At 61.4% G+C, this 19,844-nt stretch overlaps 1 protein-coding gene across 1 annotated transcript in view; it reads left to right on the forward strand.

Annotated features, from left to right (window-relative positions):
- SND1 (staphylococcal nuclease and tudor domain containing 1) overlaps positions 1-19,844 on the forward strand; it is a 168,046-nt gene that overhangs the window by 21,251 nt on the left and 126,951 nt on the right. Inside the window, exon 10 of the mRNA XM_075728195.1 lies at positions 2,932-3,045. Within this exon, the coding sequence (XP_075584310.1) occupies positions 2,932-3,045 (114 nt within the window). The remainder of the gene's footprint in view (positions 1-2,931; positions 3,046-19,844) is intronic.

Below are 19,844 nucleotides of genomic sequence, written 5' to 3' on the forward strand. Positions count from 1 at the left end.
GGGCTCACCCTTGGCTCCTGCTGCCGCCCTGCCCTGTCCTGCCTGCGACTTGCAGCCCCTGGGTGCCCCGGCCCCAGGTACCGCGTCCTGCAGCATCCCGCGCCCCGGCAGAGACCCATCGCGGGTCAGCCTGGCCAGGGGCCCTGCAAGGCCCTGCAGAGGGACCTGGCCAGGCTGGACCCATGGGCCCAGGCCAACTGTGTGAGGTTCAACAAGGCCAAGTGCCGGGTCCTGCACTTGGGGCACAACAACCCCATGCAGCGCTGCAGGCTGGGGGAAGAGTGGCTGGGAGCTGCCTGGCCGAAAAGGACCTGGGGGTGTTGGTCGACAGCAGCTGAACATGAGCCAGCAGTGTGCCCAGGTGGCCAAGAAGGCCAACAGCATCCTGGCTTGTGTCAGGAACAGTGTGGCCAGCAGGAGCAGGGAGGTGATTGTGCCCCTGTGCTCGGCGCTGGTGAGGCCGCACCTGGAATGCTGTGTCCAGTTTTGGGCCCCTCAGCACAAGAAGGACATCGGGGTGCTGGAGCGTGTCCAGAGAAGGGCAGCGGAGCTGGGGCAGGGTCTGGAGCACAGGGCTGGTGGGGAGCGGCTGAGGGAGCTGGGGGTGTTCAGCCTGGAGAAGAGGAGGCTGAGGGGAGACCTGATCGCTCTGCAGCTCCTGGCAGGAGGGGGCAGGGAGGGGGGTCGGGCTCTTCTCCCAAGGAACAGCGATGGGACGAGAGGGAATGGGCTCAAGCTGCGCCAGGGGAGGTTTAGGTTGGATATTGGGAGAAATTTCTTCATGGCAAGAGTGGTCAAGCACTGGACCAGGCTGCCCAGAGAGGTGGGGGAGTCCCCATCCCTGGAGGGGTTCAAAACACGGGCAGAGGTGGCACTTGGGCCATGGTTCAGTCTGGTCTGCCCTTGACTGGTTTAGTGTGGACTTGGCAGTGTAGGTTAATGGTTGGACTGGGTGATCTTAAAGGTCTTTTCCAACCTAAACGATTCTGTGATTCTATGATTCTAAGTTAATTAATTCCTGCCAGGAAGGCGACGCTCGGGGCCGGAGGGGCTCGGCAAATCCCCGGTGCCAGTCGTCGGCTCCTGCGTGTAACCCGGGCTGTGCCGGAGGCCGGGGTGCCGGGAGGTCGCGGTTGCCTGCCGGCAGGAGCCAGCCCTGCTGCCGCCTCCTGCCAGAGAACAAATGAGATCTGACCGCCGCTCCTGCAGCTCTGACATGCGAGCGCGGAGCGCGCGTGATGGATGCGTGATGTAGCGCGGGGTTTGCCCCCGGATCTGACCTGCAGCTCCCCTGGCTGCAGTATCTTATCTTCCCGTCTTGCTTTTTCTGATCGTTCTGCGAGAGGGAAGGGATAGATGCCCAAAGTGCTGCTGGGGTCCTGTCCTGACCCCTCCAGCGGTGAGGATGCCCTGAAGCACGAGATTTGATTACTGCATTTAGCTTTGCAAATGCAAATGCAAACCGCTTTGGGCTCGGTTCTGCTTATGAAAAATGAAGAATCTGGGTCCCAGGAGAGGCCGAGCCCCTGGGTAGGGATGTCCCCCGGGGGGGTTTGCTGTGCCCAGAGGAGCCCTGGCAATCCTCGGTGTCTGCTTTAATTTTAATTCCTATAATTCTGTTATCCCTTTGGCTAAGCATGTTTTGAGGGCCTGATGTGCTTGCTGGGGCAAAAAGTGCTGCAAGGGGGGGCAAGTCTGTGCCCTCCTCCCTCCGCTTCCCCCCAAGCTCTGGCTTGGGGCGGATGCGTGGGGCTGCGCTCCCCGGGCTTGTCATGGATGAGCAACAACGGGAGCCTTGTGCCCTGGTGTGACTGGGGGGACTGGGTTTGCGCTGGGAGCGAGCAGGGCAAGGTCTGTGCCCTGCCAGCGGGAATACCCGGGTGCCTTGCCCTGCGCTGCCTGCTGCCGCTCGGTCCAGGCTGGAGAGCGGCGTTTAAATGAAAACTGAGAAGATTAAAACAGCATGCCCTGAGCCCCGCTGTCCTCCGCCTGCCTGCGCAGCCCTGCCTGCCTTTGCCACCAGTTTTTCTAATTAATTTGCTCCCTGGGTGCGTGGAGAACCACCAGCCAGGGCACGCTGTTGCACGGTCATGGGTGGAGGAGGCTCAGCCGCGGGCTGTGCTCGCTCCCTCCTCTGTGTGCGCTCGTCCATCATCCGGGATCGATGCCTGTGGTCCCGTCCCCTCTCCGATTTTGTTTCTGGAGTGACACCCTGGGGGCCTGAGCCCCGGCGCAGGACGGCACAGGGCTGGTGATGTGCTGGTGTGCTGCGGCATCACCGTCCAGGAACCTCGTAGGGCTCTGACCAGCTCTGAGCTCCTCGGGCTCGGAGAGCAGGACCGCGGACACGCCGGCAGGCCACATTCGCTCCGGTCACCCGCTGGGCACCCGGCATGGGCTTGGAGACACTTGCTCCCAGGGGCCGGAGCCGGGGCGGGTCAGGGTGCGTGCCAAAGCCCGGGCAGCGTCACAGTGGTGCCCGGCTCTGGGGCTCGTGCTGGCCGCGGGGCACTGCCCTGGGTGCTGCGCTGCCTGCGGGCATGGTTCAAAAAAGCATTGGGTTCAAAAAACGGGCAGAGGTGGCACTGGGGGCCATGGTTTAGTGGGCATGGGGGTGTTGGGGTGATGGTTGGGCTGATGATCTTAGAGATCCTTCCCAACCTCAGTGATTCCCAGTTTTACTGTCATTATAAATAATGCAGCCCCCAAGGCAGGCAAGATGAAATGATGACTCTGCCCTTGATGGGTTTGGTGGTGGCCTTGGCAGTGTTGGGTCAACGGTTGGGCTGGGGGATCTTGAAGGGCTTGACCAACCTCAACGATTCCATGATTCGATGATTCCATGATTCGATGATTCTATGATTCAATGATTCTATGATTCGATGATTGTATGATTCGATGGTGTTCACCTCGGCCTCTCTCCCTCCCCAGGTGATGCAGGTGCTGAACGCGGACGCCATCGTGGTGAAGCTGAACTCTGGGGACCACAAAACCATTCACCTCTCCAGCATCCGACCCCCCCGGCTGGAGGGGGACAGCGCGCAGGTGACCGTGGGGACGCGTGGCGGGGAGGTGACCGTGGGGTGGGACTGGGAGGTGCTTCGCTCCGCTCCGCAGCGGTGCAGAATCTCTGCTGGGCAGCAATCGCCGGCGTCCGTGACCGTCCCTGGAGGGAGTCCCCTCTCCGTGGGGCTCCTCTGCTATCTGGCCTGACCCCCCCCCCCACCAAATACCTCCTCTTTCTTCCTGGGGGAGCCCCATCTCCCGGGATGCAGGAGGCCTTGGGAAGGTTGGAGCGTGCGCTCGGATGGCTGCGGGGACACCGGTGCCTCCCTCACCCCGTGCCTCAGTTTCCCCTTCAGCGTTGTGGGTGCCGTTGCGGCTCTCTGCCCTGGGGAGGTGGCAGAGCCCCGTTTCCAAGGCTGTGGGACGATGTGCGGTGGGATGCTGCTCAGGGATGCGCTGGCGGGTCCCTGCGGACTCGTGCCCCTCGACGGGTGGGCACACGGGCAGCGGGAGAGCCCAGCATCGTCGGGTCCTTCGCCAGCTGCGGGCTTTGGGCCGGGGCTGTTTCTTTGCTCGCGCCGGCGCAGCAGCGGCTCTGCGCTCCCCTTCCCCTGCAGCCTGATCTTTGCCCTTTGCTGCGGGGGAGAAGCAGGAGGCTGCAGGGCTGCTGGAGATGATGCAAAGTGTGCGAAAGCCTTTGGTTTTCCTTTTCCTCCCCGCTGTGCCGTTCGGCGAGGTGCTTGGCTGCGCTGCCCCGAGCATCTCTGCCGCCGCAGGGCTGCTGGGGTCGGGGAGTGCTTCCCTCCTTCCTCCCCGCTTCTGGGAGGAGTGAGCTCCCCGGCCTCCGGCTCGAAGGGACGCTGGGGTCTGACTCGTGGAGACCTGCAGCGTCGGGATCTGATGGAGAAATCCCAGAAGTCTTCGGAAAACGCCGCGTTGTTCGTGCACGGTTTGGTCTCCGCTGTGCTTGCTTTGAGCATCTGGCAAGCCGGCGTGCACTGGTCCTTGAGCCCCACGCTTGGTAACGACATGAAAGTGCCCAAAATAAGCTCTGCCGCGTGGCTGCAGATCGCACGCTGAGTCCCCTTCACCTCCGCTCAAAGCGTCTCTGCTGGGCCGGGAGCCGGGACGCTGCTTTGATCCCTGTGCCGCGCTCTCGGCGCGGAGCGGCTGGCGGCGGGGGCAGCCGGTGCGTGCCGGCAGGGCTGCGACCTGCGGCATGGGAGCAGGAGCCAGGCGCTGCCCCGCTTTGCCTGGCGGCAACTGATCTAAACCCCTCCGAAAGCTCCTTAGGGCAGGGATTTATCTGCTTGCTGCTTTTTTTCTTTCTTTTGTTTTCCCCCTCCCCCCCGCCCCAATGGCTGATGCACTCGAGAGCTGCTGCGACAGCCGCTGAGCACCCACATTGTTCCTAGTGGAAACCTCCTCATCCTGCACCTCTGGAGATGGCGAGGAGCGCTCCCGCTGCGGAGCGAGCAGAGGGCTTTCCAGGCAGGAGCAGAAAGCCAGCCTTCGCCCAGGATTACGCGAAAGCCGCCTTTTCCACGGCTGTGTTTTGCCCCGGATGGCACCGATGCCATGGGGCGTTGGTCTCTTCTCCCAAGTAGTTAGCGACAGGACAAGAGGAAATGGGCTCAAGCTGCGCCAGGGGAGGTTTAGGTTGGATATTGGGAGAAATTTCTTCATGGCAAGAGTGGCCAAGCACTGGACCAGGCTGCCCAGAGAGGTGGGGGAGTCCCCAGCCCTGGAGGGGTTCAAAACACGGGCAGAGGTGGCACTGGGGGCCATGGTTCAGTGGGCATGGGGGTGTTGGGGTGACGGCTGGGCTGATGATCTTAGAGATCCTTCCCAACCTCAGTGATTCCCAGTTTTACTGTCATTATAAATAATGCAGCCCCCAAGGCAGGCAAGATGAAATGATAACTCTGCCCTTGATGGGTTTGGTGGTGGCCTTGGCAGTGTTGGGTCAATGGTTGGGCTGAGTGATCTTGAAGGGCTTTCCCAACCTCAACAATTCCATGATTCTGTGAAATACTGGAGAAAGGCTCCAGCCTGTGTGCGTGTGGGGGGAGAGCGAAGAGCTAGAAAGAGGGATGTGGTGGTGACCCCATCCCTGGAAGCGTTCAAAAAACGGGCAGAGGTGGCACTTGGGGACATGGTTCAGTCTGGTCTACCCTTAATTGGTTTGGTGTGGACTTGGCAGTGTAGGTTAATGGTTGGACTGGGTGATCTTAAAGGTCTTTTCCAACCTCAGCGATTCCATGATTCTGTGCTGCACCGAGTGCCGGCTCGGGCTGGCCTCACCGCGCTGGTGGGCACCGGCACCACGTGCCACGGCTCCCTGAGCCGTTGGTGGGCTCAAGGGCAGAGCCCGGGTTGCTGTGGGAACGGTAATTTGGAAATTCCTCCCTCCCAGGATGCTGGCTTGTTTTGTACACACTGAATTATGAATAACTTCCCAGATTAGCCTCTTCCTCCTGCTGTTTCTCTGGCGTCAGCGCGGGGTGGACGGGAGCCACCGCCAGCCGAGCAGCACGCTTGCACGGCGGGGAGGGCGCGCGGTGGCTGCAAAGCGGCCACCGGTGCTGGCGGGGGGGGACCTGCTCCCTCGTGCCCCACCGGCACCGTGCGGCGCTGCCGGGAGGAGCGTGGTTTCTTTGCGGAGCGGTCACGGTCTCCAAGGAGACTGCAGAAAGGCGGCTGCCCCGCACCGTGCTGCTGGATCCCCTGGCAAAATCCTCCGCTCGCTACGGCGCTGCAGCCCCGGCGTGCGGGCGGTTGCCTTCTCCCTGCCTGCTGGGAGCCGCCGGGCTCGCTGCCGGGCTCGCTGCCGGTCATGCAGCACCGCTGCGGAGCAGGAGCTGCTTCCATTTTCCTCCGCTTCTTCCCTCTCCTACAAGAGCTGGAGCAGCCGGCGCCCGTCCTACCCTGGTCTCGGGGGGAGCCCGCGCGGCTGTGACGGCCGTAGCGATGAGATTCCGAAAATACCCCTTTGGGTGCTTGGTTTGCTGCTGCCACGCCAGCCTCCTGCTCGGACATCCTCAAACCAGGAGGGGTTGAGGTCCCGGCGCCGGTGCGAGCTCCCTTGCCCTTCGTGGTCTCCCCAACGCTGCTTGTGGGTGCCCTTGCCCCGCGCAGGAGCGAGTTTGGCCGCCTTGGCTTGTGGATGCCCCAGTTAAACCTCGTTTCTTTCTTTCTGGGTTTTATCCTTCTTTAGGATTTAGGCATTTTCATCTCTGGCTCTGCTTGTGCGGTTGCTTAATTACCTGTGAATGCAATTAATGAAAGCTTTACCCCCCACCCCTTCCAGATCATTAGTTTTTTAAAAAAACAGAAAAAACATCCCAAAAACCCAACAAGCAATGGAGAAAACCCCATCCAGACAAACCGGGCACCTTGCTCAGCTGTGTGCCCCTCTTCCCCCTCCCTGCCTCGGTGCTTTGCTGCTTGCAGGAGGGTGCTGTCTGCCCCTGAGCTCCCCCAGCCCCACGGGGCACCCTTGGGTGCTGCTGCTCCCTATTAATTAACCCCCGCTCCCGCTCCTACGATCTGGAGCTTTCTGCGCTTGGAGGCTCAGTGTGGGAGTCCCCGATCCTAGCTGCCTTTGCAAAGGTGCAGTCTGAGCTCAAGGCACGCACGCGTATCTATATATTGGGTTGATTTGGGGCTGGTTTGGGCTGTTCCGGAAGGCTTTACCCATGAGGTGCGGTGTGTGGGTCTGGCAGCTCCGTAGCGGAGCGCCGGGGCTCGGCAGCGTTGGCTGCGAGCTGCTCTGCCTGCAGTTGGGGCTAGACGCGTACCCACCGTAGTAGGTAGCACGTAGTTAGCGTGGCTCCGCCGGGGAGATCCATCTCCATCCCGCCGAGCGCAAATTGGTCCCAAGGCGCCTGATCGAGTAGATGGGAAATGACAAACTGAAAATTCAGCGTAATAAATTCCTACAGCCTTTCATCTCCCACCTTCATCACCCAGCGCGAAATGAATCCTGAGAGCAGGAGCTGATAACATTTAATATCTCTATCACTCGACTCTGTTCAGGAGCGTAACGCATTCAGGTGAAGACGTATCTCCCGCCGCTGCCCAGGTGCTGGGTCTGCAGGTGCGGTGCCGGCGCCGTGGTGCGCGGTGCCGGTGCCGTGGTGCGCGGGGCCGGCTGGAGACCCCTCGCTGGGCCGGCCCCCTTGGTTTGGGGCAGCGGCTCTGGAGCAGGAGCGTTCGTGGCGATCCTTCCCCAGGCCGTGCCGTGCCACTGCCGTGGGCTTAGCGGCTCGTGGAGGCTGAGCTGTACCACCGCCCTCACCGCGGCTGGTGCTGCGCTCGACTCCGGTGAAATTGCCTGATCCTGGCCTGGCTGGGCTGGAGCCAGGGCTGGTTTCTGCCACCTTTAAGCCCGCAGCACTCAGGCAAGGAGCCTGTTTCGCAGCAGGATCTCGTTTCGCAGCTGTGCTCCACGTCTGGGGCTCGAAACATGGGGCGCGCCAATCTTCAGGGTGAGCGAGGCACCTCCGGGCGTGGGGAAGCCCTTCGCCATCGCTGCAGCTGGCGCCCGTTGCTCCGGCATCCCGCACCGCTCAGCCCTCGTACCCCGTGCTGGGATATCTGTGCTCCGTCCGTCTTGGTGATGGATCTGGCCCTGCCGAAGCGGGTTGCCGGGTGCTTCGGATCCGACCGAAGGCAGAGCAGCCCGCGTACCGGCGGGCGGGCTGAGCGTGGGAGCAGCATCCCGTCCGGCAGCGCCGCCGGCACGTGGCTCCGTGGGATGGGAGGAAGAGCAAACCCCGGGGAGCAGCGGTGGCTCCGAATGCTCTGATCTGCCGGATCGGCTGCGTGGGCAGCAAGCGGGGATTCTGGCTCGGGGACTGGGGCTTTCCTGGGTCTGGGTGTCACCACCGTTCCTGGCATTCGGGAGGTTTCAGCTTTGCTTTTTTAATCAGAAATTCACTCCCTCGGACAGCTAAATTACAGAATCTCGTTAGTGGCTCTGTGCTCTAGCAAAGCTGTATTTGCCCAACTGATGCAACAGCAGGACAAATCTGCTCCAATCACGCAATTTATCTAAATTGATATCTTAATTGGTAATACTCTTGGAGTGGGGGAGTCAAACACATGGACCCTGATTCAAAGAAAAAAAAAACAAACCAGGGAAAAAACCATCCGGCTGGTGGTGGGTTGGGTTTTTTTTGGATTCTGAAAGTGGGGCAGTGTCTCCCCTGGCCGGAGCGGGGCTGCGGGCAGGGATGCGATTGCTGCTGGAGACCCCGGGCTTTTGGCAGCACTGGGACCCCTCCTCGGCCCTGGGAGCCAGAGGGAGGAGGTGGAAAGGGAATCGGGAGCAGGGATGTCCCGGCTCTTTCCCTGGCCGTGCCGCTGCTCCAGGACTCGACATTCCCTGCCCCTGGCTGCGCAGCGGAGATAAGGTTGGCAGTGGGGGATTTCTTCAAGAATTGTATGAACGGCCCTGGGGCACCTTCCAGATGTATTTTTCGAGGACACAAAGCTAAGGCTGTCTGTTTTTTCCTGTTGATCCTGGACGCTGGCTCACGTCTCTCCACCTGCCCTGCACTGACACCAGCGGTGGGGTGCTGGGGAGGGCTCTCGGGCACCTTCGGGTGCCCCCGGCCAGGGTGCAGGGTGGTGGGTGTCCAGAGGAGCGGGACCCCGGTGCTGTGCCCGCTCCGGCTGCGAGGGCTCGCCGGCTGCCAGCGTGCAGCTGGAGCGATGGCAAGCCTCGCGTCCGCCGGGAGCACGTTTGGCGCGGCAGCAGCTAATTGCAAAGCTGACACGAGCATCAGGGCTGTCACCGTGCCGGGCAAAGTTAGAGGAGCAGGCGCTGCTGCAAAGAGAAAGCAGTGAAAAGCTGGAAACGTCGGGAAGCTGGAAATGGCTTCAGGAAAAGAAAAAAACAGATGGATTTGGGCTTGGATGGGTTTCTTTCCCCTCTCAGATGGGCTTGTGCGCGGGTTCCTTGGCTTTCTGATACGTTTCCAAAGGCAGGGAACTGCTGGCTCCCGTTGGGCTGCGAGCAGATGAGGGATTAGCTAGCCCCCGCGCCCGCCAGCCTCCGGAGAGCCAGAGCCGGCACCCGTGAGGGGTCCTCGCCCCCGGCCGGCGGGGACCCTCACAGCCAGGGCTCAGCCTTGCACCGGCACCGGCAGGACCGGCGAGCCCGCAGCCATCAGGCTTGACGCACCGGGTGGTCTCGGCATCTCTGCTCGGCGGGGATGCGGGGTCCCGTGGTGCTCGCGGTACCGTTTCCCCTCTGGTCTCACGGTGGGGTGATGCTGGGCGAAACGCCCGTGGCCTTGTCCGTCTGTCCGCCCAGCCGGGCACAGCGTGTCCTGCCGCAGAGAGCAATGACGCCGGAAGGTCGGTGCCGGGGCCGCCGTGTGAAGACGCTGTGCGGCTCTGCTGGGCTTCGGCTCCTCACGTGGTGTTTGACTGCAAACCGCCGGCTCCCGGAGGTGCCGGTATTTAAGTCCTGACAAGGATTTTTCTCTGCCTCGAATCTCGTGGGCGATCTGTCTTCCAGCGGCGTACCCCGGTGACCTTCGTCACCCCCTCGCCGCCAGGCAGTGACGAGCGGTGCCCGGATGAAGGCAGAGCGTCGGCCGTGCGGCGTGAGGGCGGGTGATGGACGGCGGCCCCCGGCAGCACCGCTGCTCCGGCTCCTCATCGTTCTGCCCCGTGGGCTCTCTGCCACGCTCCAGCAGATTCTTTAGAAAGAGCCATATTTTTACCCAAACCCCATCAAACGGCGGTACTTTCTCTCTGCTCCTTTCCCTGACGCTCGCTGATTGCCAGGATATTTATGTGAAGCTGGAAGCCCTTTGTAAAAACAATCTGCCCAGCTCGCTGCCAGCCCCGGCCGGCACCGCTGGAGCAGGAGCTGCCCGCGGCCGCACGGCTCGGGAAGGGCAGGGGATGGACCTCAAGGTCAAGGGCAGCCCGGCCTCCCCGAGCTGCTGGTTTTGATGCTGTTTGAGATGGGTTTATAACCCCGTTTGAGATTTGGGAAACGAGCTGTTCAGGAAGGATCCTGTCACGTCTGCTTTTAGCAATCGCAGCCGCTTTATCCCTGGAAACGCGCTTTTCCTCCCAGCGTTGTGACGCTTTGGGGTACCCGATGGCGCGCGGGTCTCGCTGGCAGAGCCTCGGGCGCCTGTGGGTGCCTCGTCCCGCTCGGCCCCTCTCGGTGGGAGCCGCCCGCGGTCGGTGCCGCGCTCGGCGAGGCGAGGGCTGCTCAACAGATGGTTTGCAGGTGTCTGCCTGGTGCTTTTCTGCAGCAAGCCGGATTTTGGAGAGAGGGCGGCTGCGCTCGGCTTGGCAGAAGTTTGAACGTTAGCTGTGAACGCGGATCGGTTCCTCCTGTCCCTGCAGAGGCTCTTTTGGCATCCTCGGCTCGGCAGGCTCTGGGGAGCGCGGGCTGGAGACCGTGGCCTCTGCCAGGAGAGGCGGCGTTGCGGCACGGTGCGGCTGGCTGCATCCCCGCCGTGCTGCCGGGGCGGTTGGGCGTTCGGCGGAGGCTGCTTGGAGGTGGCACGTTGGCCGGCGAGCAAAGCGCTCGGTTTGCCTTGCAAAGCTCCCCGGAGCTGTTCGGGTGACGGCACAAATAACGCTGGTTACGACGCCGATGGCGCGGCAGCCCAGGCTTGTTCAGTGCCGAAAATGGGGGAGCTGCTCCAAAAACCCCGATGCCCGGGTGGTTTTCCTCCGCGGCTCCCACCGTGCCTGCCAGCGCGCATCCCTCGCTGTGCGGGACAGCTCTGGCCAGGCTGGCTCCGCATCCTCCGCCACGGGGCCGGGGGTCCGGAGGGCTCTGCCTGCTTGGGAGCTGCCCTGCGCTGCCGAAACCCTCGGATGCAGCTTGGGGTCCCCTCCGGGCTTCTCCGGTACCTTTCCCTCAGGGTTATTTTGTGCCTCGCTCCTTCCCTCCCCTGCCCGTGTGCCCCTCGGCAGAGCGTCAGCAGCTCTCGCCAGTGTCTCCGGTGCAGCGGTTTCTTTGCTGCAGCCTGCCCAAGCCGTCAGCGCGGTCTTTGAAGACACTTTGGTGGCTGGGAAGGAAGGAGGAACGCCTGGATCTGGCAGGAGGCTCGTTGGTCGGCTCCCTGGAAGTCCCCCCAGTAGGCAGAGCCACAGGCTGAGACGGGAGCACGGGGAAGGGGAGCTGCGCTGGGACTCCCCGAGGGCACAAATTACACGGGATGTGCGCCCTTGACTTTCCAAACTGGGCAATTTTGGGGCAGCAGCAATGTGTCCAGGCTGACTCTATCGGGCATCCTTTCTCTGTTTTTTTTAAAGTCTCTGGTACCAAACTCATCTCCTCTCGATCCCAGGGAGGCATTCAGGCTGCTCCCAAACTCGGCAGGGGTTTCCATCCCTTCCCAAGGAGGATCCCTCCTTTAGAATAGAACAGAACAGAACAGAATAGAATAGAATAGAATAGAATAGAATAGAATAGAATAGAATAGAATAGAATCATTAAAGTTGGAAAAGACTTCTAAGATCATCTAGTCCAACTGTCAACCCAACACCCCCATGTCCCAAAATGCCACATCTACACATTTTTTGAACCCCTCCAGGGCTGGGGACTCCCCCACCTCTCTGGGCAGCCTGGTCCAGTGCTTGGCCACTCTTGCCATGAAGAAATTTCTCCCAATATCCAACCTAAACCTCCCCTGGCGCAGCTTGAGCCCATTCCCTCTCGTCCCATCGCTGTTCCTTGGGAGCAGAGCCCGACCCCCCTCCCTGCCCCCTCCTGCCAGGAGCTGCAGAGCGATCAGGTCTCCCCTCAGCCTCCTCTTCTCCAGGCTGAACACCCCCAGCTCCCTCAGCCGCTCCCCACCAGCCCTGTGCTCCAGACCCTGCCCCAGCTCCGTTGCCCTTCTCTGGACACGCTCCAGCACCCCAATGTCCTCCTTGTGCTGGGGGGCCCAAAACTGGGCACAGCATTCCAGGTGCGGCCTCACCAGCGCCGAGCACAGGGGCACAATCACCTCCCTGCTCCTGCTGGCCACACTGTTCCTGACACAAGCCAGGATGCTGTTGGCCTTCTTGGCCACCTGGGCACACTGCTGGCTCATGTTCAGCCGCTGTCGACCAACACCCCCAGGTCCTTTTCGGCCAGGCAGCTCCCAGCCACTCTTCCCCCAGCCTGCAGCGCTGCATGGGGTTGTTGTGCCCCAAGTGCAGGACCCGGCACTTGGCCTTGTTGAACCTCACACAGTTGGCCTGGGCCCATGGGTCCAGCCTGGCCAGGTCCCTCTGCAGGGCCATCCTACCCTCCGGCAGATCGACACTCCCGCCTTGGCTTTCCTTGGCTCAATGCCCATCTGCTGGCCTCTCCCATTGCTTTGGGCCGTTCTGGGTGCCTTCCCCCTTCTACAAGAGGAAATGGGCTCAAGCTGCGCCAGGGGAGGTTTAGGTTGGAAATTAGGAAAAATTTCTTTACGGAAAGGGTGGTCAAGAATTGGAACAGGCTGCCCAGAGAGGTGGTGGAGTCCCCATCCCTGGAAGTGTTCAAAAAATGGGTAGAGGTGGCACTTGGGCCATGGTTCAGTCTGGTCTACCCTTGATTGGTTTAGTGTGGGCTTGGTAGTGTAGGTTAATGGTTGGACTGGATGATCTTAAAGGTCTTTTCCAACCTAAACGATTCGATGATTCTATGATTCTATTCTATGATTCTAGTAACGGGTGGCTGAAGGCAACCGGCCTTGGGGGAACCTGGGGGATCCCCTGGCTCAGCCAAGCTCCCTGGGGACACCCAGCTTGTCGTCATCGTCCCCCGTTGGCGCAATGAGGATGGGTCCCTGTCTGCAGCAGCTCAAAGCCTGCGGTGGGTCGTGCCCGGCCGGCCCGGATCTCTGTGCCGGAGTTGAATTTGAGGCTACCGCAGCCGAGATGAACCCTGCCTGGTGAGGGATGCCGTATGGCCCCGCGGCAGCGGCCAGATCGCCTGCGAGGGCGGCGGGGTCCGCGTGGAGAGAGGATCTTGTTTCCCTATTTGTCGAGCAGTGTTTGTACTACGAAAAGCGCGCTGCACTCGACGAGCATAAAAGATTAATGAGAAGCAAACCCATGAACTCATCAGTGTCTCATCTCCGCTAAATTACAGTTACAAGGATCATTGTAGCTCATCCATGTATTGTGTAACAGAACTGATTGCCGGCGTGGATGGCAATCCACAGGCGCGCGGTGAGCCCTGCCACGCCGGCGGAGCGGTGCGGCGTAAAACGCTAAGTGCTCGGGCATATGGCCTTAATGTATTCTAAATATTGGCGGAGGAGAGGTGCATCTGAGGAGAGGCGGGAGCAGAAAGTGGGGGCACTGGAGTTCCCTGATCAATATTTAATAGGGGCTGCAGTAGCTTCCAGGGAGAAGACATATGAAGTCAGCATGTTCTTGCAACCTGTTTTCTGCCCTCTGGGTAGTGTGCTTTTTCTAGTGTAAAAATGATTAGCTTGCATCTCTCCCCACCATTTCCTCTCTCCCTTCTCCCTAAGTCTTTCCACGGTGGGAAAGCAATTGTTTGGCATTTGATCCGGGACTCCGGATCGCTGAGATGCAGCAGCGTAGGGTGCTGAATTCTGGGGTGGGGGCTTTTGGGGGGGGCTTCGGGCTGATCCAGCCCCCTGGTAAAATACCACTGCTTTATTGCAAGAGGGTTTTCCTCCCCTGGCTGAAAGCAAAGGTACAAACACGTGACGGCACAGCCAGAGCCTGGCTCCTGGGGGATCTGTCAGGGCCAGGTATGAGGCCTGATCCGGGTTGAATTAATTTGTGAGCTGGCACAGCTGGGTTCCTGTATGGATTACAGCCTCTGGCATCCCGGGAAATTGCTCATGGCTTAGAGAGCAAAAGCTTAGCTGCAAAAAAGAAAAGAAAAAAAACAACCCGAAAGCAGTAAAGCGGGCAGCGGCAGCGTGGAGGAGCAGAGGGTGGGCTGGTGACGGGCTGCGGGCCAGCCCCGGAGCTGTGGCTGATGCCGGTTTGGGGAGATGAGCAGGAGCTTGCCGGCAATTCCGGAGCAGCCTCTCTACGAGGCCACGGCTCCGTGACCGCAGGCAACAGCTAACTCGCAGCGCGCGGCTCCGGGGCCCGTGTCGCCGGGAGGAAGATGCAGCCGGGAGGAAGACGCAGCTTCAGACCATATGCTCTGCGAACAGCAGCAGCGCTTAAGCGCTCGGTCTTATTGATGCCTTGTAAGTAATAAGCCCCAAAGATCGGGCTGTGCGAAAATACTTCCCAAACAACTTACGTGCAAGTGTTGTAAGTCTTCTGACCCCGCAGAAGTGCCTGGTGTTTTGACACTGATGCTTTGAGGAGGATCCAGGCACCTGCCAGCTCGCATTTAAGAGGACAACGCTCCAGCCGGGCTTTGCGGCATGCTCTCGGGGAGCTGCTCTGCTCGGAGAAGCTTCACCATCCCCAGCGCCCGCAGTCCAGAAGCGTTAAAGCAGAAACGGGCAGACCCGGCGTCCTCTGCGCCCGGCCGCCCAGCTTCTCGGGGTCTGACGCCGTGCTAAGGCTGTGGCAAATGCTTCTCGGTCTGCTGGGCGAGCGTGAAAACGCTGACGGGAGAATGAAGCTTTGACCTTTTGATCTCATCAGGAAGCTGCTGTGAATCCTCTATTGATGGTTAAATTGCACTAAATTAGAGAGGAGCTGTGCAATTCTGCCACATTGCTGAACTGTGCAATTAGCGTCCTGCCTAGCAACAGCACCCTTGTGCCTCGGGAAACTTAAGCCCGTGATTTTAGGTATGTGATGAACCTGCCTCTGCGAAGGCTTAGTTTTTTTTTTCCCCAGCGGCGTATGGCTTTAGGAGTCTCCCTGCTCCATCTGGGAGGCAGCCGGAGCCATCCCTGCCAGCAGCGCTCTGCTCTGCGGCGAGCCACGGTGTCCTGCAAGGACGCTGGGTTTGGTGCCCGGCACGGCCGCGGCGGGGCTGTTCCTCCGCACCCGGCATCACCCCGGCATCGCCTCGGCTCCTGCCCTGTGACCTGTGGGATCGCCCCTTGGGGCCTCGGGGTGACCGAGGGGATGCCGGAGGGCACGGCTGGGGCACGCGTTGCCTCAAGGGCGCTGCCACGGAGCTGGCGTCGCCTTTGCCGGCTTGATGGGGCGGTGAAGGGCAAGCAGCAGCTCCGTCACCGCATGGCCCCGCTGCGGCGTCAGGCGGGAGGCGGGAGGGGGAATCTCCCCCGCCGAGAACCAACCCAGGCTCGCGTCCTCGCCCCGCCGCCTCGCTCCTCCTCCTGCGCTTGGCTTGGTTTAGAGCTGGTTACGGCAAAGTGCGCTGGCTGCCTGCTTTCTGCCTGCGGGTCAGGGCTCGGCTTTTATACCTCCAGCCGGGAGCGTGACAAAGGCATCCCTCTCCGCAGGCGGGGGGGGATTGCTGGAGCGCAGAGCTCCGTGCCTCCCGCAGCCCCCCTCGCATCGCTCGGGCATTTCAGCTGTGTTAACACCTCCCTCCACGCACCTCTCCCAGCGCTGCGCAACGCTCTCCTGGCTCAGAGGAATCATGAATATTCCCCCCGCCATTAGCACCGGCTGCTGGGGATCTCTATTTAGTCGCTAGACATTTGAAGACGTGCCGCAAGCGTCCCGCGCTGGCACCCGCAGCCCACCCAGCTGCTTCACCTGCGGGCGAGCTGCAGGGAGGGGATGCTCCTGCGCGCGTTTCTGCACCTTCGCTAGCACTGCTCATCCACGGGGACTGCAAGGGACGCTGCACTCCTGTTCCCGTGCCCCGGCGCGGAGGGGATGAAGCTTTGCCCCTGCACTGAGCTCCTTTTGGTGCGGCCCCACGCCCGCTCTCGCCTCGGGGCACCGGCATGCGGGCGGGCTGCGCTGGCGCCCGGCTATGGCAGTCACGTTGTACGTGAACAGCTCGTGCCTCAGCACCTCCTGAAATCCCGGGTGCGAGGAGGAAAGCTGCCGGGCCCCTTGGAAACAAGCTTCCCGTGGAGGATCTGCCCTGGATCCGCAGGGCTTGGTGCCGGGGAAGGGCTTGTCCCTCCCGGCGCAGGGCTGCCTTGGCACGGTGTAGCCCGGGTGTCACCCGTGGGCGCGCTGGCAATGCCGTGGGACGTGTGGCACCGCTGCCAGACTTACGGCAGCCGCTGGCACGAGGTGGCTTCCCCGAAGGGGCTGGCAAGGGGGCCGTGGGATGGCCTGCGAGCAGGACGGGGTGGTGATGGTGATGGGGACAGTGACGGCTCCAGATGTCCCCTCTCCCAGGCCCCGTGGAGGGGATGGCAGCTTCATCCTTAAAAGCTTTTTGCCTCCCTCCCGGTCCGGCCGCTGCTGTCCTAGTTTTCGCTGGCTGCTATTCTTCCCCTCCGTCACGTGTGGGTTCGGCACGGTGCGCTCGAATACAGCTTCATCTTCTGCTGGCTTCTGCGAGCGGCTCCGAGCTGGGCTCTGAGCTGCTCCCACGATTTAAAACACCTCCCTCGACCTGGCACCCAGGTCTGCCGGTGCATCGTGGGGCTGCGCTTTGTCGGCTGGAGGATTAGCAGAAATTAAATTCCCCAGGAGCAAGGATGCGGTCAAAAGGGGATGCATGCGTGTCCCCTCCCGTGCTCCGAAAGGGCGTGCGGCCCCGGAGCCAGGGCAGCGAGGTCCATCGAGCGACAGCCATGTTACGCATCCCTCGGGGTTTGCAGTTATCGCCTGAAATTCGGGTTAATGGTGTCGAAAGGGTGGAGGTTTTTCCGTAAGTCCTAAACTGGCTGCCACCGCCCGAGGCGGGGAGCCTGCCAGCAGCCGCTGGCTCTTTCACTCTGAGCAGAGCCCATCCCCGTCCCCTCGGGGACGATTTTAGGGCTGGGCTGAAAGGAGCCAGAAGCGTCTCCCAGCTTTGCAGAGTCCCGCAGCCAGGCTTTGCATCCGAAGCGGCCCCCGTTCTGAGACCGGTGACCCTGTTTTCATGCTCTTTGTGAGCAGATCAGCCAAAATGCTGCTCGAGACCGCGCAACCCCTTGCTCGATGCGGTGTCGGGGTGCGGCGCCCGCAGCGGTGCCCCGTCCCAACGCACGTGCAGCTGGATTTCAAGCTGCTGAGCCTCCCATACCCGCTGCCAGCTGTTCTGTCCCTGGCTGCTGGCGCGGCATTGTACCCGCTGCACCCAAAATGCCGGGGAAGGTGCGAAACGCCAGCGCCGAGCCTTGGGGAGCTGCCGTGACAGCGGAGCTGGAGGCGGGGCGGGTCTAGCTGGGAGCACCGGGCAGCTTGGGGACGCGTGGGCAGCGCAGGGGACCCCGGGTGCCCCGCGGGGCTGCCTGGCTTCGGTCGGGGGTAGCCCAAAACCACCATCTCCTAACCGACATGGGGTTTGCCCATCATCTGTCAAACTCCGCTCGGTCCCCAGCCCTGCCTGTGGCCGGCTCGATGCGCCGGGGTAGCCCCGGGTTTCGGCTGCGGTGTCGGGGAAGGTGCAGCATGGGGATGTCCCGGCGTGGGGTCTGCAGCACCAGCGGTCGGGGGGTGCAGGCGTTATCCAGGCTGGGGGGGGTCCGTCCTTCGCTCTCTCTCCCCTTCCCATCACGGCTGCAGGGAGGAATCCCTCCTCCGGCAGAACTAGCCGTGCCAGCTGCCGACGCTCGTACCGGTTGGGACAATTAACATATTGAATCCCTTTCCTGTCAGATGTTGGACACTAAATTCCTTTTTGGTCAAAAATAATGTAAAAGCTGGCTGGAGGCATTTGTGGAGCTGGGGCTGCTGCTCTGCCGGGGTCCTGGGCTTGTTAACGCATTTGGGATCGGCTGCGTGGGCTGGGTGCTGAGGCGCTGTGACCGTGCCAGCCACCTCCCTTCAGCGCTTTGGGGACAGAGGGGTGGCAGAAGGGACCCCCGGGGTCCCCCACTGTGACCCATGGCGGGGACGGCTGCTGCAGCGAGGATGGAGCTGGGCTGGTCCCGCAGAGCTCACCGGCGCGGGGCAGCTTTGCAGGAGTTTTACTTTCATTAAAAAATAATCCAGCCCCCAAGCCAGGAAAGATGAAATGATGACTCTGCCCTTCATTGGTTTAGTGTGGACTCGGCAGTGTTGGGTTAATGGTTGGACTGGGTGATCTTAAGGGGCTTTTCCAACCTAAATGATTCGACGATTCTATGGTTTGATGAGGCTGCTCCGGGCTCCGCTGCCCGGCACGGTGTCAGGGGGTGCCCAGGGAAAGTGGGATGCTCTACCGTGCACCGAGACGTGGGTTTCTTTCCACAAAAGCGCCGTGTTTGGGAGATTTTTGCAGCCGCAGTTCTCTCGTGCTCTGTCCTGCGCAGCGGACTCCACAGCTGGCTCACGCCCCCGCTGCCGGGGCCGGCAATGCGGCGCAGGGTGCCGCTGCCGTCGTCCTCCCCTGCAATTCCCGAGGGATTGCTGATGTGAGTCAGGCTGGCGCGGGTCCTCCTCCAGCACCACAAGCTCCCTTCCTTTCTTTCCCTCTGGCTTGGAGAGCAATGTGGGAAGGGCTGGAGTCGGCATGGTCTAGCAGGGCGCTCCATCCCAAAGATTTCCTCCAGCAGGCAGCGGGGACGGGGACGTGGCCTCGGCTGCCCTGGGGCGGGAGCTGCGCCGCGCCGCTGCGCCTGCACCGTCTCCTCCCGTGCCGGCTCCCTCCTGCAGCCCGGTGCTCCGAGCGGCGCGCTCTGCTTGGGGCTGGGTCGCGGCAGGACTTGACATTGGCATTGCTGAGAGTGGGGACCCCCCCGGGGTCTGTCCCTGTCTCCTGGGGGCTCCCTGGATGGGGGGGAGCAGCCCCGATGGCCCCCCAGGACGGTGCCGGCACGCTGCTGGGCAGGGCGCTGGTCCTGGGCTGGCACAGCTGAATCCCCAGGGATGCGGGGCGATGCTCGGACCATCCCGGTTATCTGCTGCGATCCTGCACGGAGCGGGCCGGGGTCTCTGCCGCCGTGTCCCGCCCTGGGAGCTGAGCAGGGCAGGGACCCGGGGACGGATCAGCCCCCATCCCGTGCCGCGGGAGGGGATGACCCAGGGGGATGTGCGGGATTTGCTCTGCCTCGGACGAGGCGCACGGTCCCCAGCAGCTCGGCAGGGGACGGATTCTGTCCGTGGCGGCGGCTGCAGCGTGTTGGATACATGAGTGCGGGTGGGCAGAGGAAACCCCCGCGGGGGCCGCGCGTGGGGCTGCTGAGCTTTAAGGCAAAGATGAGAGGTTGAAACCACAAAGGAAAATATTTTTTAAAATGTTCCGTAAGCCCGACGAGGGTCTGCGTTACAGCAAGCAGACGGGTATTCAGCATAAACCCAAATTAAATAGCGTGATTTCTCCTTTTTTTTTTGGACAAAAGCATACCTGGGGGAGACACATGAGCTGCGAGTGGACTAAATCTGGTGTTGGGAGGAAGAATGCTGCGAAAGCAAGCGCCTCGTCTCCCGTTTCACCATCCCTTTCCGGGAAAACCTGGGCTGGCTAGCATGCCCCGGGAGGGATGCTCCTGGTCGCCCTTGACCGTGCTCGGGGTTGTTGGCTCCCTGCGGGCCAGCGATGTCGCTGCTGCATCTCCAGCACATAACGGTGCGAGCGGGAGTGGGCTGGATCAGCTTTTCCAGGGATCCCGGCTGTGAGACGATGAGAGCATCTCACACTGGGCTGCTTTTCTGGTGCTCCCTTGGCTCGCCAAGGGTGTCGGGGGACAGGCAGGTTCATTTAAAATAGAATTCAAGCATTGCGGTGTTGTAAAATAAAATTAAAAAGAAAAAAAAAAACAAACCAAAAAACCCTTCTGAAATTACCAAGTATTTTTATACATCTCAATTTCCTCATTAGTGGCGACATTATCTCCTCGTCCGCGGAGAGGTGGCTCTTTGTGCAC

The sequence above is a fragment of the Pelecanus crispus genome, chromosome 1 (assembly GCF_030463565.1).
Source record: "Pelecanus crispus isolate bPelCri1 chromosome 1, bPelCri1.pri, whole genome shotgun sequence".
Taxonomy (NCBI): Eukaryota; Metazoa; Chordata; class Aves; order Pelecaniformes; family Pelecanidae; genus Pelecanus; species Pelecanus crispus.